This window comes from Falco peregrinus, chromosome 19 (assembly GCF_023634155.1).
Source record: "Falco peregrinus isolate bFalPer1 chromosome 19, bFalPer1.pri, whole genome shotgun sequence".
Lineage (NCBI taxonomy): Eukaryota > Metazoa > Chordata > Aves > Falconiformes > Falconidae > Falco > Falco peregrinus.
The window spans coordinates 1,734,536-1,755,483 of NC_073740.1; the positions used below are offsets into that span (position 1 = coordinate 1,734,536).

General features: G+C 61.0%; 3 protein-coding genes across 9 annotated transcripts; all 3 read left to right on the top strand.

Annotated features, from left to right (window-relative positions):
- Nucleotides 1-3,614: 3,614 nt before the first annotated feature.
- On the top strand, nt 3,615-9,683 carry SMARCD1 (SWI/SNF related, matrix associated, actin dependent regulator of chromatin, subfamily d, member 1). Of its 2 annotated transcripts, XM_055791935.1 has the most exons (14): nt 3,615-3,802; nt 3,924-4,111; nt 4,634-4,690; nt 5,725-5,767; nt 5,853-5,975; nt 6,229-6,351; nt 6,845-6,961; nt 7,277-7,378; nt 7,463-7,624; nt 7,723-7,820; nt 8,257-8,392; nt 8,743-8,865; nt 9,107-9,208; nt 9,429-9,683. In XM_055791935.1, exons 1-14 carry the CDS (start codon nt 3,635-3,637, stop codon nt 9,480-9,482), a joined length of 1,596 nt encoding a protein of 531 aa, XP_055647910.1. In that variant the 5' UTR covers nt 3,615-3,634; the 3' UTR covers nt 9,483-9,683. The 2 variants fall into 2 exon arrangements, with proteins under 2 accessions (XP_055647910.1, XP_055647911.1); XM_055791936.1 differs by lacking the exon at nt 4,634-4,690.
- A 2,839-nt stretch (nt 9,684-12,522) lies between these two features.
- GPD1 (glycerol-3-phosphate dehydrogenase 1) lies at nt 12,523-20,429 on the top strand. Of its 5 annotated transcripts, none has more exons than XR_003556260.2 (10): nt 12,523-12,612; nt 12,776-12,953; nt 13,749-13,889; nt 14,526-14,664; nt 15,547-15,659; nt 15,960-16,193; nt 16,361-16,467; nt 16,721-16,817; nt 18,509-18,641; nt 19,433-19,520. XR_003556260.2 is itself a non-coding variant. In XM_055791951.1 (9 exons), exons 1-8 carry the CDS (start codon nt 12,572-12,574, stop codon nt 16,815-16,817), a joined length of 1,050 nt encoding a protein of 349 aa, XP_055647926.1. In that variant the 5' UTR covers nt 12,523-12,571; the 3' UTR covers nt 20,349-20,429. The 5 variants fall into 5 exon arrangements, 2 of the variants coding, with proteins under 2 accessions (XP_055647926.1, XP_055647925.1); XR_003556259.2 differs by lacking the exon at nt 19,433-19,520 and adding an exon at nt 19,046-19,431; XR_008744970.1 differs by lacking the exon at nt 19,433-19,520 and adding an exon at nt 19,046-19,431 and having other exon boundaries at nt 18,512-18,641.
- On the top strand, nt 20,357-20,940 carry LOC114013341 (cytochrome c oxidase assembly protein COX14). Of its 2 annotated transcripts, XR_008744972.1 has the most exons (2): nt 20,357-20,596; nt 20,701-20,940. XR_008744972.1 is itself a non-coding variant. In XM_055791957.1 (1 exon), the coding sequence occupies exon 1, from the start codon at nt 20,357-20,359 to the stop codon at nt 20,513-20,515; it is 159 nt and encodes a 52-aa protein (XP_055647932.1). In that variant the 3' UTR covers nt 20,516-20,940. The 2 variants fall into 2 exon arrangements, 1 of the variants encoding a protein (XP_055647932.1); XM_055791957.1 differs by having other exon boundaries at nt 20,357-20,940.
- The last annotated feature ends 8 nt before the right edge of the window (nt 20,941-20,948 follow it).

Here is a 20,948-nt window from a genome sequence, read left to right on the forward strand (position 1 = left end):
GCACGGCAATGGCACGGCAATGGCTCGGGGTGCAGCGATGGTTCAGGGTGCCAGCAATGGTGTGGCAATGGCTTGGGGTGCAGCGATGCCTCGGGATGCTGGCGATGTTGTGATGGCTCGGGGTGTAGCGATGGCTCGGGGTGCCGGCGATGGCGTGGTGATGGCTCGGGGTGCAGCGATGGCTCGGGGTGCCGGTGATGGCGTGGTGATGGCTCGGGGTGCAGCGATGGCTCGGGGTGCTGGCGATGGCGTGGTGATGGCTCGGGCTGCAGCGATGGCTCGGGGTGCAGCGATGGCTCGGGGTGCAGCAATGCGCTAGTGTGGTGATGGCTCGGGGTGCAGCAATGGCTCGGGGTGCAGCGATGGCTCGGGGTGCAGCAATGCGCTAGTGTGGTGATGGCTCGGGGTGCCGGCGATGGCTCGGGGTGCAGCAATGGCTCGGGGTGCAGCGATGGCTCGGGGTGCCGGCGATGGCGTGGTGATGGCTCAGGGTGCAGCGATGGCTCGGGGTGCAGCGATGGCTCGGGGTGCCGGCGATGGCGTGGTGATGGCTCAGGGTGCAGCGATGGCTCGGGGTGCAGCGATGGCTCGGGGTGCCGGCGATGGCGTGGTGATGGCTCGGGGTGCAGCGATGGCTCGGGGTGCCGGTGATGGCGTGGTGATGGCTCGGGGTGCAGCGATGGCTCGGGGTGCAGCGACGGCTTGGGGTGCAGCAATGCGCTAGTGTGGTGATGGCTCGGGGTGCCGGCGATGGCTCGGGGTGCCGGCGATGGCGTGGTGATGGCTCAGGCTGCAGCGATGGCTCGGGGTGCAGCGATGGCTCGGGGTGCCGGCGATGGCGTGGTGATGGCTCAGGGTGCAGCGATGGCTCGGGGTGCAGCGATGGCTCGGGGTGCCGGCGATGGCGTGGTGATGGCTCAGGGTGCAGCGATGGCTCGGGGTGCAGCGATGGCTCGGAGTGCCGGCGATGGCGTGGTGATGGCTCGGGGTGCAGCGATGGCTCGGGGTGCTGGCGATGGCGTGGTGATGGCTCGGGCTGCAGCGATGGCTCGGGGTGCAGCGATGGCTCGGGCTGCAGCGATGGCTCGGGGTGCAGCGATGGCTCGGGGTGCCGGCGATGGCGTGGTGATGGCTCAGGGTGCAGCAATGGCTCGGGGTGCAGCGATGCGCTAGTGTGGTGATGGCTCAGGGTGCAATGATGGCTTGGGGTGCGGCGATGCCTCGAGGTGCCCCAGCATCGCTGCTGGGTCCTCACCGCCACGTGAACACCGCGGGCTGGAGGAGGGGAACCGCCTCTTGCTCTCAGCAGAATTAACACATGCCCAGCTGCTCATCTTTGACAACTCCAACACTCTGGGGTTTGGCACAGACACCTGAGATCCGGCAGAAATGAGTCGTTAGCCTGACTTCACCTGCTTTTAATTGAACTGAGCTACTAGTGGCTGTAGCGCAAAGCCGTACAGCAACGCAGCTTGGGTCCTACAAATTTCCAGCTATAAAGAGCAAAAGTACTGCGCCAGATCCAACGCTGGGCATCCAAAAAAGCACTCAGGACCCCGTGGGGACCAAATAATGGTCGGTGGGCGAGGAACGTTGAAATGCCAAAGTCCCCGCTGCCCCTTGGTGCCGCTGGAAATGGCAGACGGGAGTTTTGCATTTAAACCAGAACCGGTTTAAAGCTATTCTGGTCCTCCTGCACCAGAGCTGGTGCTGCAAAGGCCACAGGGTGGGCTTTGAATAGGAACAAGATAACCTAGCCAGGCCCAGAAGGGAGTTAATGAAGCGAAATTAATTACAGCCAGGCACTGTGAGTAGCCAGCGCAGCCGCCGGCACCCGCAGCAGCTCCCATTGTGGGGGCAGGCGGTGACCCCGACCCCTCCAAGCTGTCATCTCCCGCAGCTCCCCGTTATCCTGCCGGGCTGCGCTGGGAGAGGTGACCCCATCCATCTGTCACCGCCGTGCGTCGCATCGGCGCGGCCGTCGTGGGACATGAGGGTGGTGAGCCGCAGCGTGCGCCGGGGGGGTTACAGCAGCCCGGTGACACCAGTGACACCAGCGGGAGCAGCTCTCGGGGATGAGAGTGGAAAAGTGGAAAAGCCGCAGGTTTTCACACTTGGGGCTCGGATGCACACACGATGCGTGCGCCCTCAGAGCACTCCAGGACCCTCAGGGAGTACCGGGACCCCCAAAACAGCCAATGCAATTCCCAGGGGGGCTACGGCAGCAGCCAGGCAGGACACTGACATGAGCAGCTCTCACATATGAGAGCAGAAAAGTGGGAAGAAATGGAAAAGCCGCAGGTTTTCACACTCAGGGCTCTGATGCACACACGATCCGTGCACCCTCAGAGCACCCCAGGACCTTCAGGGGGTACCTGGACCCCAAAAACAGCCAATGCAATTCCTGGGGGGGTTACAGAGCAGCCAGATGACACCAGCATGAGCAGCTCTCGGGTATGAGAGTGAAAAGAAATGGAAAAGCCGCAGGTTTTCACGCTCGGGGGTCTGACATGTGATCCATGCGCCCTCAGAGCACTGCAGGACCCTCAGGGGGTACCTGGACCGGACCCCCCAAAACAGCCAATGCAATTCCCAGGGGGGTACAGCAGCAGCCAGGCAGGACATTGACATGAGCAGTTTTCACTTATGAGAGCAGAAAATTGGGAAGAAATGGAAAAGCCACAGGTTTTCACACTTGGGGGTCTGACACGCATGTGATCCATGCGTCCTTAGAGCGCTGCAGGACCCTCAGGGGATACCTGGACCCCCAAACCAGCCAACACAATTCCGGGGGACACCAGCAGGACACTGACATGAGCAGCTCTCACATATGGGAGTGAAAAAGCAGAAAGAAATGGAAAAGCCGCAGGTTTTCACACTCAGGGCTCCGACATGCATGTGATCCACGAGCCCTCGGTTCGCTGCAGGACCCTCAGGGGTACCAGGACCCCAAAAACAGCCAATGCAATTCCCAGGGGGGTATGGCAGCAGCCAGGCAGGACACTGACATGAGCAGCTCTCACATATGAGAGCAGAAAAGGGGAAAGAAATAGAAAAACCGCAGGTTTTCACACCTGGGGCTCGGATGCACACACAATCTGTGCATCCTCAGAGCAACCCAGGGACCCTCAGGTGGTACCTGGACGCCAAAAACAGCCAATGCAATTCCGGGGGGGGGGGTACGGCAGCAGCCGGGCAGGACACTGACATGAGCAGCTCTCGCATATGAGAGCGAAATAGTGGGAAGAAATGGAAAAGCCGCAGGTTTTCACACTCAGGGCTCTGATGCACACACGATCCGTGCACCCTCAGAGCACCCCAGGACCTTCAGGGGGTCCTGGACCTGGACCCCAAAAGCAGCCCCCAGGAACCTGCCCCCTCCCATACAGCCCCAGGCCCCTGCCTCACGACCCTGCCCCCTCCCACGCAGCCCCCTACCCTCAGCCCCTGCCCCAGGCCCCTCCCCTAAACCCCCGGCCCCCGCCCCCGCAGGACGCCAGCGGCCCCGCCCCCCCGCCGGTCCTCCCGCCAGCAGAGGGCGGCGGCCCGGGGCGGTGCCTCTCTAGCGCGGCCGGCGCGCGGCCTCTCTATGGCTGTTTCCGGTTCCGGCCCGCTCCCCTTTGTGCTGGAGAAGATGGCGGCGCGGGCGGGATTCCAGTCGGTTACTCCCAGCGGCGGCGGCGGTGGGGCCGCTGCTGGGGCCGGCGCGCTGGGTCCGGGCACGCCGGGCGGGCCGGTGCGCATGGGCCCGGCTCCGGGACAGGGCCTGTACCGCTCGCCGCTGCCGGGAGCCGCCTACCCGGTGAGGCGGGGGAGGGGCCGGCGGGGACCGGCGCTGCGCGGGGCGGGGCGGGGGGCGGCGGAGACGGGGGCGGCCCCGGCTCCTCCCGGTGGGCACTGGACCGGTTTTCTTTTCTCCGCAGCGCCCCGGAATGCTACCGGGCAGCCGGCTGGCGCCGCAGGGCCCCGCCATGGGGCCGCCCGGTTACGGCGGGAGCCCGGCGGTGCGGCCCGGGATGGCGCAGGCCAGCCTGGACCAGGCCCGCAAGCGGCCGGCGCCGCAGCAGCTCCAGCAGGTGCAGCCGCAGGCCGTGCCCAACCGCAACCACAAGTAAGGGCCGGTGTCCCGGGCCGCGGGGGGTCTCGGGGCATCCCGGGATCAACCCGGGCAGCGGGGGGTCTCGGGGCATCCCAGGATAAAGTGAGGGGTCTCAGGGCATCCCAGGATAGACGCGGGCAGCTGGGGGTCTCAGGGCATCCTGGGACACCCCTGGGCAGCGGGGTGGTATCAGGGTGTCCCAGGATAAAGCTGGGCAGTGGGATGTCTCAGGGCATCCCAGGATAAACCCGGGCAGCGGGGGGTCTCGGGGCATCCCGGGATAAACCCGGGCAGCGGGGGGTCTCGGGGCATCCCGGGATAAACCCGGGCAGCGGGGGGTCTCGGGGCATCCCGGGATAAACGCGGGCAGCGGGGGGTCTCGGGGCATCCCAGGATAAAGTGAGGGGTCTCAGGGTATCCCAGGATAAACCCGGGCAGCAGGGGGGTCTCAGGGCATCCCGGGATCAACCCGGGCAGTGGGATGTCTCAGGGCATCCCCAGGCGGGGGCACAGACACGATGCCTCTCCCCAAAGGCCCCGCGGGGAGATGCTGGGTTTCGGGGTGCAGGCAGGGCCCCCTGGAATCGGAGGGTGAGTGGTGACCCCTCGCTGAAGCGGGGGCTGTACGGGGTGGGGGGCAGCGGCGTCAGGCACGGCCTGGGGGGAGTCGGTGGGTCGGGCTTCTCCTGGCTGCTGCTTCTTGGGCGGCCGAAAGGGATGTCTGGTGCCTTTGGAGCTCCTCTGGGAGACCCGTCCAGCAGAGAAAAGAATAACCTGGAGCCGCTGACAGGAGCGAACCCCTGTTACGTTTGTAGCGGCATAACGTGGCGCTCTGGTAACGCTGGGAATTCATCCCTGGATTTCAAATCCTAGAAAATTCAATCTCAAGCTCATTGAGGCTCACGAGCCGCTTTGTTTAGGCGGTGTGTGCCAGCGCGCCCTTCCCAGCTGGCCGGCACCCCGTTTTCTGAGCTCTTGTAGGGAACGTGAGGTGGGGAGGGATCGGCTGGCTGCACCGCCGCGGGGGGGGTTGTGGGGCGAGCGAGCCTGACTGTGCTGACGGGGACGATGACACCCCTGAAAATGAGAACCTGGGCCCCCGACTGGCATCCAGGCTGCGAGTTCTCCCACCGGTGGCTTTGCACAGGGAGGGGAGCCCCCAGCACAGCCTGACGCCCCCTCCCCCCCTGCTCCCAGCACCCCTGGGCCCCCCTGCACCTCCCCCCCTGCTCCCAGCACCCCTGGGCCCCCCTGCACCTCCCCCCCTGCTCCCAGCACCCCTGGGCCCCCCTGCACCTCCCCCCCTGCTCCCAGCACCCACAGGTCCCCCCTGCACCTCCCCCCTGCTCCCAGCACCCATGGGCCCCCCTGCACCTCCCCCCCTGCTCCCAGCACCCACGGCCCCCCCTGCACCTCCCCCCTGCTCCCAGCACCCCTGGGCCCCCCTGCACCTCCCTCCCTGCTCCCAGCACCCATGGGCCCCCCTGCACGTCCCCCCTGGGTTACCGTGTGACACTAAACCGGAGGATAAGCCGTCGCCTTGCTCCCTTCGTGAGCGCCTGCGGTTAATTTGCAGAAAGCCGTTGCCATTTTCATGCCCGTGTCTGCCTCTTCTTCCTTCGCAGCGCTAAGAAGAAGAAGATGGCTGACAAAATTCTACCTCAGAGGGTGAGTGGCACCGTGCAGTGGTGCGGCACGGGCTGGAGGAGCGTGGGGGAGCCGGCGGTGATTTGCATTCTTGATTGTCGTGTAGATTCGTGAACTCGTACCCGAGTCTCAGGCCTATATGGACTTGCTGGCTTTCGAAAGAAAACTGGACCAGACGATCATGCGGAAACGCTTGGATATCCAGGAGGCTTTGAAGCGACCCATTAAGGTAGGGGAGGGTCACATTCTGCTGGTCCTGAGCCAGGTTTGGAGGTTCTGGCTTTGGTTAAGACAGCAGGAGGGTGCCGAAGCGTGGGGCACGTCCCTGTAAGTGTGGCACGCTGGGAATCTTAATGCTCCGGACGTAGAGCGTGGGGAATATGAGGCAGCTAAACCCATGAAGCTCAGTTTTAGCAAAACATAAGCCAGATGGTCAGCCCTTTATTTCAGAATTCACACTGAGCCGCTGCGTTTTCTCCTAGCAAAAACGAAAGCTACGTATTTTTATCTCCAATACCTTCAATCCAGCCAAGTCTGATGCGGAGGATGGTGAAGGGACAGTTGCCTCCTGGGAGCTCCGGGTGGAAGGACGGCTGTTGGAAGACGTAAGTGTGAAATCCCCAGCTGCAGAGGTGCCTTTCTGGATCTGGAATTGGCAATGAAACCAGTTTCTTAGCGTCCGAGAGCACAGCTAGGGGCTTGATATCCTCCTTCGTCTCTGTTTTCCAAGGAGTCTGATGGTGCCGAGACCGAGAGCCCAGCTTGGAGACCGATGGGTGTCCCCATGGCAGGACACGAGTTATACAAAGTTCTTATAGCTCTAAGAATTAATGGTGAGAGCAGATCAGTGGCCCTTGTGTCCCCTGGCTCTGAGAACCAGGGCGCTTGCACTGTACGTAATTGCCGAGCGATTGAATTCCTGCAAGCTCGTCTTTTTAACTCCAGGCTTTCACTTTCTGACTTGGAACTTGATTTTTCAAGCACACGTTGGTGAATTTAGGTGTTCAGAACTTCAAAGGAGCGCTGTCGTGCACGGTGGCTGTGCTTGAGTGCTGAAACTTGCTGTCCTAACACTTTTCCTTCCTGTGTTGCTTGCAGTCTGCTTTGTCCAAATACGATGCCACCAAGCAGAAAAGAAAGTTCTCATCCTTCTTTAAATCTCTGGTCATTGAACTTGATAAAGACCTGTATGGCCCTGACAATCACCTGGTAGAGGTGAGCTGCTTTTTGCTGTGTTGCCTCTAAAAACGGGTTGGTGTTTCGGCAGACGACAGGGTTTGTGTAACTTGAGAGTTGAGGGCACTGAAGGCTTGAACAAGTGGCTGGGAGCCAGGAGCTCTTGAATTCTTATCTTAGCTTTTCCTCTTGACTTGCTGGGGGTCTGAACGAATGTATTAACTCTTGTTTCTAAGGGGGAATAAGGCAAACTTGAGGTGGGTGGGATTTACTGGCAAGCTCACTGGGTGGCCAGCAGCAGGAGCAAAGGGGACCGGGTGTGGGGCTGCTCCTAAATTCCCTCTCCTGGTGCAGTGGCACAGGACTGCGACGACTCAGGAGACGGACGGCTTCCAGGTGAAGAGGCCGGGAGATGTAAACGTGCGCTGTACTGTCCTTCTGATGCTGGATTACCAGGTGAGATGTTGGGCGTAACAGCGCTGGGCACGTCCCGTGCGCCGTGGCTGTGGCCACCTCACCTCTCTGTGCGTTTCTTTTCAGCCTCCCCAGTTCAAACTGGATCCCCGCTTGGCTCGTCTCTTGGGGATTCACACTCAGACGCGCCCGGTGATCATCCAGGCGTTGTGGCAATACATCAAGACTCACAAGCTGCAGGACCCCCACGAGCGGGAGTATGTCATCTGTGACAAATACCTCCAGCAGGTAACGGGGCGGCCGGAACGAGCGACGGTTGCGGTTTTTCTTGGTCGGCGGGCGCCGAGCTGCCCGTTGCGTCCCTCAGCCCCATGTTTCCGTTGCAGATATTTGAATCTCAGCGGATGAAGTTCTCTGAGATCCCCCAAAGGCTTCACGCGTTGCTTATGCCCCCGGAGCCGATCATCATTAATCACGTGATCAGGTGAGACGGGTCCACTTCTCTTCCTATTTCTGGGAAGGAGAGCGGAAGGGATGGGCGAGGCTGGCACAGGAAGGGGATGTGACACGTTCTGGTTTTCAGCAGCCGTTCCCACGTCGCCTGTCGTTGTTTCTACGTACAAGAACAGCCGCCTCTCTCCGTTACCGCGTCCCTCTTTCCCACCAGGCGCTCCCACGTTCCTGCTGTCCTTTTTGCATTACGCTTTTGTAGCTTAGATGGAGCAATCGCTGGGTCCTCGTGCTGCCAAGCCAGCCGGGGAGCTGCGCTGCGTGGTGTCAGAGCCGAAGTTAGCGCCACCACGAGCGCGGCTTGGCCCTGCCTGCACCCCATATGCTGCGTCAGTCCCGGAAGAGCTACGGTTTGGTGCTTTCTTGAGCTCTTTAATTATTTTGGCTTCTTTCTCGTGGATGGCTCCTAGTGTTGACCCAAACGACCAGAAGAAAACAGCCTGCTATGACATCGACGTGGAGGTGGACGATACCTTGAAAACTCAGATGAATTCCTTCCTGCTGTCCACAGCCAGCCAGCAGGAGATCGCGGCGCTGGATAACAAGGTGGGAAGAAGCCCCTTCAGCTCTGCCCTCCTCACGGCTGGGTGGGAATGTGTCCCTGGAGCAGGTGACCCCTGCAGAGGCCAGGGGTTCAGCTTTGCTCTTTCGTGCCTTGGGAAGCTGGGGTGGGATCAGCCGTGCTCACAGACAGGCGGCATCACCTGGAAATGCAATTTTAAAGCCAACAGTGGGAAAACCGGTAATATTTAGAGCAGGAAACTGGAAGTTGAAAATCCCGATGGGTGTAAGTCAATCGGGGAGTATAAGAATTTGCCTGGTGGGTTGGGTCCCTTGATGTTTGTCTGACTTTTTCCCCTATTCAGCGGTTTAGTTGCTGTGCTTATCTCCTTCAGATTCATGAAACAATAGAGACAATTAACCAGCTGAAGACACAGCGTGAGTTCATGCTGAGCTTTGCCCGAGATCCTCAGGGCTTCATCAACGACTGGCTACAGTCCCAGTGCCGGGATTTAAAGGTAAAACTTTTCTCTTGTGTGGAAGGTGGATCCAGTCACACGCTCCCCTCATTATAACCAGCTCCCGCAGAGAGAGGGAGGCGATTTCCCGCTCGGAAAGCGAGACTAGAATTGGAGTCAGGTGTAAAAACCTGACCTGACTGTAGTGAAATTTCTTTGAGGGAAGGGGAGGGGGCCCGGGTTCGCTCAGCACAGCCGGAGTTTCCGCGCTCCCTGAACTGCCGTCCTTTGTGCTCTCCAGACAATGACTGATGTGGTTGGGAATCCTGAAGAGGAGCGTAGAGCTGAGTTCTACTTCCAGCCATGGGCTCAGGAAGCCGTGTGCCGATACTTCTACTCCAAGGTGAGTGTCCCCGGGCAGGGGTCCCCCTCCCTACCCAGCGGCTTGGGGTCCCTGTCCCTCCTCGGACACTGCCCGTGGGAAGCGGCGGTGCTCAGCTTCGCTTGTACCCTCGGTCCCAGTTTGAGTTCATCCCTTTTCCAGCTGGGTCCCGCGTTACTGGGATGCTGTGGCACTGCACCATCTGAATCTGCTAACGCTGCGCCTTTGGCTTCTCTTGCAGGTGCAGCAAAGACGGCAGGAACTGGAGCAGGCCCTGGGAATCCGTAACACATAGGCTGCTCCGCTCCTCCCCAGCCAGAAGGCAGCACAGCTATTTTTGGCGACGGAGAGCTGCAGAGTACGCCGTTAAGGCTCACATAAACCCACTCCGGCAGCGAGGCCCACGTCATTATTCATCCTGGCATTGTCCCTCTTGGGGCAGCTCCAGGACAGCTGGGGTCTTCTGGGGTTGTGACAAGCAGCCGGGCTCCGCTGAGCACACGTTTCTACCTGGTTTTCTTCCTGACTGTTGCCTTGTCAGTCCCAAGGCTTCCGAGAGCCTCCCCGTGACTCCGTGCTGCCTGTAGTGTCCCCAGTAGTCGGTGCAACCGCTGCCTCGGAGCCTTTCTCACGTTCAGAACCCACAGCCCGTTCTTCCCCAACTAGCATCTAGTTGTGGCACCAAGACCTGGCTCTGGGAAACCTGGATCTGCTGTAAATCCGGGGAATTCGGGGGCTGGTCTCTTTTTTCCTGCCTCGTTTTATAGCCAGGGGCCGGGAGACGCAGCGGGCAGGATGCCACGAGCTGACATACCTCCCTGCCCTCACTCCCTCGCTCGGAGGGGGCTGCTGCACGGGGCTGCCTCATCGGTCACCCTCTCCCTCGAGGAAGTTACTGGTCTGTGTAGAGAATTGCTTCTTCCCTCGTCCCGTTTTGGGTTTTGTTTTTTTTTTCCCCTGCCCTGCTCCCTTCATATTCTTTGACAGACTGTGCTAGGGGAGGCGAGGCAGCGGCTCGCTGCAGGGATGTGGAAGCATTGGTGAGACTTCTCGGCGCTTCAGAGGACCTACAGCCACCCGCGGTCCCGGCAAACCGCCCGGCTGCTCGTTTTCCCTGTAGCAGGGAGAGGGGGATGCAGCAACCGCCTGGTGGGATTGCGCGGGGGCGTAGGCTCATTCCTTTGGGACAGTTATCCTGTGTCACTTGCTGCGGGGACCAGCAGCTCCTGCGTGTGGATCTGAGGGTGTAACAGGACAGTCCTTGGGATCGGATGGATCTCCGAGCGGACACGGGTTAGCAGGGGATCCCGTGCTGAAGCTCCTGTGGTTTTTAGTCAAATTTTAGATTCTGGGGCTGCCCTAAGGCCCAGCATGGTTCAGGAATGTACAAGTAGATTTTCTCTGCTGTGAGGAGTAACAGCCCAGATGCCTCTTCATGGGATGAGTTACTAGTGAACTAGTGGTCAGGAGTAAGAGAGTGGCTTCTCTTCACCCGGATCTCGGTGTTTCTGCTCGGGACTGTAATGCCGACGGACCTCCCCGCAGCCAGCCGTGGCGTGGCGGGGAAGGTGGCTATGGATTTGGGAGCCTGGGTGGCCCTACTTGTGTCTGTGTTACTACATGTCCGTGAGTAATAGGCTCTCGCCGTCCCTTCTCCTTTGCCCCCTTATGAACCGGCTCCTCTGTGGTACTGGGGTGAAGGTCTCGGTGCTGGTGAAGCAGCCCACTGACTCCTCAGGGTATTCACGCATGAAGGATGCTGAGTACTGCGTAGGCAAACCTAGCTGTTGCAGAGTAACTGCTTTTCTTAACTGAATATTATGGTTTTTTCCATGGACCAAATTTTTCTTTTTCTTTCCTTTTTTTTTTTTTTTTTTTTGTACTGTATCCTTGTAGACGTCACCCAGTTTTAATAAAAGCCTCCTGCGAAGGAAGCTGTCCTCCCTCCTGCGCTGACAGCACGCTTTCAGCAGCTGCCTCGGTGGATGACACTTGCGTGCTTGCCTGGGAAAGGACGGGGTTATCTCCCGTTTGGTTTTTTCCAGTTGATTATTTACAAAGCCAGCTGGGTTAAGAGACAGGAGAAAGCTCTTCCTATTTTGGCCTTTCATGTAAGGATCTCCTGGCTTGGCGAGCCTGCTACGCCTTCTGCAAAGTGCGCTTTTGTGGTAAATAAGCGAAGTAACTTGAGCAAAACTGGAAAGGCAGCGACCAAGCTGCTGACAAAAATCCAGGCAGCTCGGTTTGCACATTGCAGCCTTGCAGAATGGTGACAGCTCGTTACAAGCCCCAAGGGAGCCGGGCATAATTTTGAAGGAAAGTGGATTAAAGTTTACGTTAGGAGGATTTAAAACTATGCGAGAGGCGAATCGCTCTCGTCGCCCGGCCTTATTTATAGAAGTGGGAATGTAATGCTTCCCAGAAAACCTGAAAGCCCTTGTTGCAGGGGAGGAGATGCTGTGGGGATGGAGGAAAGGGCAGCGCTGCTGCTGCAGGCTGGGGGGGGGGGGGGGGGGCGGGCTGGCCCGGGGGTGAAAATCCCCCTTCTTAGGCAGGAGGGGAGGATAAAATGCCTTGGGCAGGGAAGGGGGGAGAGGAGCGGCAGTCACGGCTCCCACTTCAGCCGAGAGCTGGGATCTGAGCTCCTTCACCTTGGCTTCGGGGGAGAAATCCGCACCTGCGGTGCTGCCCCCGCGTTGCTTACCGAGCTGGGAGCGCTGGGAGCACTGGCCGTGCCTGGGGAAGGGCTGGCTTTGCCCCGCCGGGGCAGGGTGCTGTGCTCCCCCCTGGGCAAGGTGCTGTGCTCCCCCCCGGGGCAGGGTGCTGGGTCCCCCTGGGGAAGGGCTGGCTTTGCCCCCCCGGGGCAGGGTGCTGGATCCCTCTCGGCAGGGTGCTGAGTCCCCGGGGCAGGGTGCTGTGCTTCCCCCCCGCCCCGGGCAAGGTGTTTTGTCCCCCCCGGGCAGGGTGCTGGATCCCCCCTGGGCAAGGTGCTGTGCTCCCCCCCCCCCCGGGGCAGGGTGCTGTGTCCCCCCCCGGGGAAGGATGCTTTGCTCCCCCCCGGGGCAGGGTGCTGAGTCCCCGGGACAGGATGCTGTGCTCCCCATCCCCCCGGGGCAGGGTGCTAGTTCTGCCCCCCTGGGCAGGGTGCTGTGTCCCCCCCCCTGGGCAAGGTGCTGTGCTCCCCCCCCCCCCCCCCCGGGGCAGGGTGCTGTGTCCCCGGGACAGGATGCTGTGCTCCCCATCCCTCCGGGGCAGGGTGCTGAGTCCCCCCCGGGGCGAGGCGGGGCTGGGGGCGGGTCGGTGCCGCCCCCGCTCCAGGCGGCCTTGAAATGCCATCGGCGGGCTCAGGGCTCAGCGCCGCGCAGCGCCCCGGCTCCCAGCACCATGGGCGGCAAGAAAGTCTGCATCGTGGGCTCCGGCAACTGGTGAGCGACCAGTGCCTGGGCACTGGGGTCCCCTCTGCCCGCGCATCGGGGTCCCGGTCCTCCCCGCGCCCCCCGGAGCCCCCGTTTCACCAGGACCCCCGTGATCCGTGGTGCACCGGGCTCCCTGGTACCCGCTGCCCACGGCTCCGCTCTGCCCACGCAGGGGCTCGGCCATCGCCAAGATCGCCGGCACCAACGCGGCGCGGCTGAGCACCTTCGAGAGCCAGGTGAGCATGTGGGTGCTGGAGGAGGAGGTGGGCGGCCGGCGGCTCACCGACATCATCAACACGGAGCACGAAAACGTCAAGTACCTGCCAGGGCACAAGCTGCCCCCCAACGTGGTGAGTGTGACCCAACCTGGTGAGTGTGGCACAACCTGGTGAGTGTGACCCAACGTGGTGAGTGTGACCCAACCGGGTGAGTGTGGCACAACCTGGTGAGTGTGACCCAACGTGGTGAGTGTGACCCAACGTGGTGAGTGTGACCCAACGTGGTGAGTGTGACCCAATGGGGTGAGTGTGACCCAACCTGGTGAGTGTGACCCACGGCAGCAGCCTCCAGTCTGGTGCTGGTAATAAATAACTGCGCTGGGAGCTGCTGGATGTGCTCCCTGGTGTGCTGGGCGCGAGGGGATGCACCGGGAAGCGTGGGACGCGGCTGCGCCTTCCCGGTGACCTTGGTCCGTGCTCGGACGAGCTGCAGCCCTGGCTGGCTTCGCTGCCTGCGTTGCTCCCGCTGGGCTTGGGGCCATGTGGCTGCCCCGAGCTGGCGGCGGCGGCGTGCGGGGAGCCGAGGTGGCATGTGGGGAGCCGAGGTGGCATGCAGGGAGCCGAGGGGGCGTGCGGGGAGCCAAGGTGGCATGTGGGGAGCCGAGGGGGCGTGCGGGGAGCCGAGCCCACCGGGCTCGCTGGTGCTGAACGTGATCCCAGCTCTTCCCACGGGACCAGCTCGGCTGCGTTTGCCCTGCTCTGCTCCGACCCCTCTGTCCTGCCAGCTCAGCACCTTCGTCCCTTCCTTCCCTTACGCTGATACCCCCCGCGGTCACTCCCAAGCCCCTTCTCCCCTTGCCCTGGCTTCGGGACACACGCGCTGCACAACTACAGGCGCCAGCTGCTGACAGCAGTCGTACTCTTCAGGTAGCGGAGCCAGACCTGCTGAAAGCCTGCGCCGGGGCTGACATCCTCCTGTTCGTGGTGCCCCACCAGTTTATTGGCCAAGTCTGCGACCAGCTCAAGGGCCACGTAAAGAAAGACGCGGTTGGGGTGTCGCTCGTCAAGGTGGGAGCGGGGGGAGCGCTGCCCGGGCTGGGGGGGAGGGCAGGGGGTACCCGGAGGCAGCCTGGATCTGAGAGGCTGCAAAGGGAGTCCTGGGATTTTGGAGCAGAAATTGGGCTCTGGGGGTGGGGATGGGGGCAAAGGGGGAGGGGGGCAGAGTCTTTGTGGGGATTTGGGGGCGTAAAGGATGAGAGGATGTGGGGGATCTCAAGCGCTGTGAGGAGTGGGATGCAGCTGAGCACTGGGGGGGCTGTCGGGATGGGTCGGAGCACTGCAGGACAGGGATCACGGAAGGGTGTGGGTTGGAAGGGACCTTAAAGACCACCCAGTTCCAACCCCCTGCCAGGGGGACCCCCCCCCCACCAGCCCAGGGTGCTCCCAGCCCCGTCCAACCTGGCCTTGGACCCTTCCAGGGCTGGGGCACCCACAGCTCCCCGGTGCCAGCGCCTCGCCGCCCCCACAGTAAAGAATTTCTTCCAACAGCTGCTCTACATCTCCCCTCTTTTAGCTTAAACCCATTCCCCCTTGCCCTGGCACTATGTGCCCTCGTACAAAGTCTCTCTGGCGATGGGATGGGGGCTGGTGGGGCCAGGTCTCCGGCAGAGCAGGTGCTCATCTCCATCCCTGGTTGTCTCCCAGGGGGTGGACGAAGGACCAGATGGGCTGAGGCTGATCTCAGACATTATCCATGAAAAACTGGGAATAGAGATGAGCGTCCTCATGGGGGCCAATATTGCGAACGAAGTGGCAGAAGAGAAGTTCTGTGAAACGACCATCGGTAAGGAGCCGTGACCCCTTCGCGTTAGCGGCCCTTGTTTCTAACGAGCAGGAAAAGGCAAAGGGGCGAACGTGGTGCGGCTGGAACCGCTGCTGCCTGGCGTGAGCCGGCCCTTTGTCCCTGGGGAGTTAGGCTCCCGTAGGAGCTGGATGAACTCAGGGTTTACGATGTGATCGCTCCCTTCGTTAAAAATGTGCATTTCACAGACCCTGAGGATCAGGGAGCCTGCCTGGTGCAAATTAGAGGGGTGGCCACCGAGAGACCCTTTAGAAACAAGAGTCACCTTCGTTCCCTTGGGCTTCAAGGCACGCTCACCTGGATCTCATGTTGTTGCCAACCAGGGCCACTTGAAAGTTTATCTGGCGACTGTTCCTAACATCCTCCGCGCTGGCTGTGAGTTGTGCACAGCAGCCAAAACCAACCAGAAGGGTTTGGTGGGTTAGAAATTACGGGATTCCAAGCGTCTGTACGTTAAACAAATGCAAATGTGCTGTGCAGGAGGCTGCAGGGACTGGGGAGGTGTAAGCAGAGTGTGCTGGCGCTGCAAGCTCTCGCACAGGACACCTCAAGAACATGGGAGAATTTTCCAAATCCAAATGTGCAATGTTGGAAGATGCCTTTAATCTCCTGGGCGTGGAGTTTCTGCCTGGCTTGACACAGCAGTAGGGATTATCCCCATTTTCTGGGAATCCCGACGTTGAACCTTGCTTATCTGGCAGGCAATGTGTGCGTGGCGCTTTGTGGACCTGGAAAAGTTTAGCGATGTCTCTCCGTTGGGCAACAGGTTCCCCTTGCTACAAAGGTTGTGGTGGAGGAGAGCGGCACAGTCCTGCCTTAGGGTCTCCTTGCATCATCTTCCTCCTCCTCCCTTTGTCTCATCAGGCTGCAAGAACGCGCAGCACGGGCGGACGCTGAAGGAGCTGATGCAGACGCCAAACTTTCGGGTGACGGTGGTGGAGGAGGCTGACACCGTAGAGATCTGCGGGGCTCTCAAGGTGGGTGAGCTGCTCACCGGGCTTTGTGGGTCTTAGTCAGCAGGGCCTGTGGTTCTCTAGGAGCTCTGGGGTGGAGGCTGCCGGCTGAATGATCCTGCTGGATACTGCCCTGTGGCTCGCTGAGACCTTTGAGTCCCCCTTTGGAGGGATCTGTGGACGTGTCCTGTCCAGGGAGGAGGGATGATGATCGCTGGCATAGGCAGGGGCAGGCAGGAGCCTGTGCTTGGGATCACGCATGGACACCACAGAGCCCTGAGCTCCTTTGGGAACAGATCCCTCTGTGCTGCTGCTCTTTTCCAGAACGTCGTGGCTGTCGGAGCTGGTTTCTGCGATGGGCTCGGCTATGGAGACAACACAAAAGCTGCCGTGATCCGTCTGGGACTGATGGAGATGATCGCCTTTGCCAAAGTCTTCTGTAAGGGCTCCGTCACCGCCACCACCTTCCTGGAGAGCTGCGGGGTCGCGGACCTCATCACGACCTGCTACGGTGGCCGCAATCGCAAGGTGGCCGAGGCTTTCGTCAAGACGGGGAAGGTAAGAGGAGCAGGGAGCAGGCAAGGCTGATGTCTGCAGGGAGATGAACCCAATTAGCATCGTGGTACCATGCCTTCGTTTGCTGCCGCAGCCTGGCTCCGGGGAGGGAGCGCGGGGCGGCGGGTGGGCTTGCAGGGTCCAGCTCCCTCACCGTTGGGTTCTTTCAGTCTATTGAGCAGCTGGAGAAGGAGATGTTGAATGGGCAGAAGCTGCAGGGTCCCCCGACGTCTGCCGAGCTGCATCGCATCCTTAAAAGCAAGAACTTAGTGGAGAAGTGAGTGCTGTCACCTCTCTCGTCCCCTTTTTGGGGCTGGGGCTGGGCTCTTTCCTGCAGCTGTGGGAGGGGAAGCCCCCCCTCAGCATCTCTGCTGCTCGGGTCGGTCTCTGCACTGCCCAGGGTGGGAACAGCCAACGTGCCGCCGTCCCACCCGCTCCCACCCCGTGGTCCTGCATGTCGCAGCAGAAGCCGGGGTGCTCTGCCAGCCGTGGCGACAGGGCAAGGGGTGACTTTGTCCATCTGCCCACAGGTTCCCCCTCTTCACAGCCGTGTATCGGATCTGCTACGAGGGCAAACCTGTTACCGATGTCATCAAGTGTCTCCAGAACCACCCTGAGCACATGTAGGTGGGTTCTGCCTGCAAAACCACTGATCCTGCCGAGAGGAGCCGAGAGCTCCTGCCCACACCTACTTGCTCTGCTGCTACAGCTTTGTAAGGGGTCCGGATTTCCTGGGAGCCTTTGCAGAGTTGCTGGAAGGGCAGAGGTTCCCTTTCCCAGCCCTGGACACTGCCAGCCTGAGCCTGGCATCTGCACGGAGGTACCTGCTGATCTCCCTTTCTCTCTGAAGGGCTCGTGTAACTGCTGCTGCTGCGTGGGGTCTGCCCAGCGCAGTGCTGAGCATTTTCCCCCTTTCAATTTCTCTTGCCCTGATGGATTCAGTTCAGGGACTCTGCCAGGTCATCCTGATGGCTCCGGGCTGTGCAGAAGGCACTGCCTGGAAGGACGAGCTTTGCTGTTAGCTCCACGGGGCCACTTTGCATGATGCCAGCCCTTTCCTGCTTGCTGCTGTTCTTGGCTTAACTCTCATGGAGCGGGCACAGCTCCCTGCCGGGCTCCACCGGGGTGGCTGAAGCTCCTCAGGACTTTCAAAGGGGCTGAGGATCACTCTTCTTTCTAAGCAACGCCAGCATAGAAGATAGCAGCATTCTTTTCCCACCCTGCCATGTGCTGCTTCCCCAGCCACCACCAGCTGCTCCTGGCGGACGCTGTGGCCAACGCTTCAGCTGCTCCTGGTGAACACCATGGCCAATGCTTCAGATGCGAGGGCAGCCCCAAGGCGCAACTTCCGAGCTTGGTTTGTTTAGCTTTTTTGCTCTTGCAATCAAACCTGGCCCCTGCACCCAGGGAACTCCCCTGTTGTCACACGTTTGCCTGTGCTAATTCCACGTCCACTGACTGTCCCTGGACAGCTTTTCTCCCTCTGGTCAGTTTGTCCTCTGGCTGGCTTGGGCAATGCAGGGACCAACTGCCCCAAAGTCTTTCTGAGCAGCTGGCAGGCTGCGTAACCCTTGGCAGCGTACCTGACAAAGCAGTTGGGTCATGTTGCTTTTAGATGAATGATCCACAGTGCCTTTTTGCCATTTCCTTGGCTTGCTCCGGTCTATGCCTTATCCCGGTCTTTTGCTTCTCCATGTGGCTTCCGAGAACACGGGTTCCGTGCTTACTTTCCCTGCTGTCTCCTGTGAGGGTGCTGGAAACTGCTAAGGCGCAAGGGGCAGCCGCAGACATGTGAGCCGCAGGAGGTACGAGGAGACCTCCAACATCACAGGAGGGGACAGAGGTCTCGTGCCTCGTGCTGTGCTGTTGAAACTTGCCCCTTGTCCAGGCGGGTGCCACGTGCCTCTCTGGTCCTCTGAAGCTGGCTCGCTCCGCTTGTGTTTGCTCAGGGCAGCATGGCCAGCGGTTCACTGATCCCTGGCAGGGCTGGCAGGCCAGGGCTGCTGCAGGGCTCGCTGTCCACCCCCGTTCCGGGTCCTAGTGCTGCTGGGTCTCTGATTAGCAGTGTACTTTTATGAACATTTGAAAGAATAATAAACTCTGAGAGGTGAAGGGAGACATGCTCTTTGCTCTGTGGCTCTGGTGCATCATTGTCTTTGGGTTGTTGCCTGCTGGACCGGCTAAGAGCGCAGAACAAGGCACTGTCAGTTCCCTCCTGGCTCAGCACCCTTGAGTGCTGGCTCAGAAACAGCCAGAATGCCCCCGCAGGTCGCTGTTCAGTCACAACGTAACACGGTGTCCCACTTGCTTTTCCTCAGCAGCGGTTCCGGCGTTAAAAGTTTGGCTGTAGGACCAAAGAGGGCTGAGACTGCGATGTTGAACCGGGTACAGAATCCTGACCCTTCTACCTGGGGCCTGCAGGAGCTGGGCCAGGACCCCACTGTGCCCCAGGTACCCCAGGCCTCCCCTTCTTTGATCTCTTGGCTTCTTGGGACACGCTGCATTGTTTTATTCATCTTTTCTCAACTGCTTTTCCCAGATTTGCCTTGTCCCTGTTTTTCTTTGAAATGCATCTCATACCGAGTGACCTTTCCAGGACTGTTAGCCCTCTGCTCAGCTCTTGCTAGGGGAATTCAATCTGCTGGCACTGCAGTTGTTTCTGTGCCTTTTATTAGACACGCTTTCTCACTAGGCACTCTACGACCTTTAAATTTAACTGAGCTATCGTACGGAAAGTAGCCAGCATCGGTTTCCTCTAATGAGGAACTTTACTGAGGTTGGAGGGAGGATAAAGGAAGTCCATCCAGCATGTTCCTGCAGGGCTGGCACAACTTCTCGTTCCCTTTGTCTCGAAGTGCTTCAGGAACCCCAGCTCAAGGCTGATGTAAGAGAGAGGGTCTGGGAGCGCTGCTCCCTCCACACGTTGCAGCCTCTCGCCTTGGCTCACTAGACTCTTGCCAGCACCTGCCCGCAGCCGCAGCAGCATCTAGAATTGTGTTTTGGACTTGCTGGTAGCTCCTCTGCTGTGGAAGTGCTTTGTGCATCCCTCCTGGCGTGGGTTTCTTTGCCCCAGGGTGCTGCTGGCAGTGCCCGAGCCCCTGCAGACCCTCCCAGGAAAGATCCCAAGCCTCACTTGGGGGCGGCTGTTGACAAATCTCTTGCTTTAAGCCTCTTAGACACCCCGTGCCTTGCACTAGTGCCGGAGTTCATGAGCTATAAAAAGTCTTCCCTTTGCCATTTAGAGTTATGTTCTGCAGCCTCAGCACATCCCGGCGCTTCAGGACTCTGCAGGAGCCACTGCTGCGTGGTGGCCTGGGGAAGGGACGAGGGAGAGGGGGGTGGCCGGCAGCCTGGGTGCCCACGAGCACCCCAAGAGCAGAGCAGCGCTGCGACAGCACTGTTCAGATGCCAGCGAGGAGCTCTGGGAGGCACCAAGAGCCTCTCTGGTGCCTTTGGAGCTCCTGAAGCCCTTTAGGAGCACCTGAAGCTCTTTTGGAGCTCCTGGAGCCCTTTAGGAGCACCTGAAGCTGCCCTGGAGCAGCTCCTGAAGCCCTCCTGGAGGAGCTCCTGAAGCTCTTTTGGAGCTCCTGAGGCGCTCCTGGAGCACCTGAAGTCCCCCTGGAGCTCCTGAAGCCCTTTGGGAGCACCTGAAGTCCTCCTGGAGGAGCTCCAAAAGCCCTTTGGGGGAGCGCCTGAAGCCCCCTTGGAGCAGGCTCCTCGTCTGCCAGCATGGGCTGGGCCCTCAGGCAGGCGCCTCAGCCAGGGTGGGCCGTGTGCGGCCTGGCCTCCAGCCGGTGCAGCTGCGGGCAGGCCCCGGGGGGCTGCCGGTGCCTCAGCGCCCCGCAAGGTGCCCGGTGCGGCGGGGCAGGGGCTGTGCCGAGGAGAGGGGCCCGGGGGGCTGGGGCCGCCGCCTGAGGTAAAAACGCGCGGCCGCCCGCCGGCAGGGGGCGCTGCAGGCCGCCGCCTCGGCGGACTCCACATCCCAGCAGGCAGCGCGGCGGCCCCGCCGCTCTCACGTGACGGGAAGGGGCGGGGCGCTGCCCGGAAGTGCAGGGCGGTGGGACCGGAGCCTGAACAGTGCAGGTAGGGAGATGGCGGGGGTGCCGGGGCACGCAGGGGAGCGCTGGCGGCCCCGCTGACCCCCGCCCTGTGTTGCAGGCGCGGTCATGGTGTCCGGCAAGCAGCTGGCGGATTTCGGCTACAAGGCCTTCTCCAGCTCCATGCTGCTGCTGACGGTCTACGGCGGGTACCTGTGCGGCGTCCGCGCGTACCACCTCCTGCAGCGCCGCCGGGAGCGGCAGAATGCGGCCGGCCCCGAGAGCTGAGGGGGGGGCTGGGGCCCCATCCCACCTGGAGGGGAGCAGCGACCCCCCCACCCCCGGTTCCCCCAGCCTGGGGGAAGGGAGGTCCGGCCCCGAGAGCTGAGGGGGGGCTGGGACCCTGTCCCACCTAGGGGGGAACAGGGACACCCCCCCCCCCCCCCCGACTCCCCCAGGCTGGGGGAAGGGAGGTGGGGCCCCATCCCACCTCGGGGGAACAGGGCCCTGTCCCCCCCTCGGCTCCCCCAGGCTGGGGGAAAGGAGGTCCAGCCCTGAGAGCTGAGGGGGGCTTGGGGACCCCTCCCTAGCTCCCCCAGGCTGGAGGAAGGGAGATGGGGCCCCATCCCACCTCTGGGGGAGCAGGGACCCCCCACCGGCTCCCCCAGGCAGGGGGAAGGGATGTGGAGCGCAATAAAAACAATGTGAAAACACTCAAGTG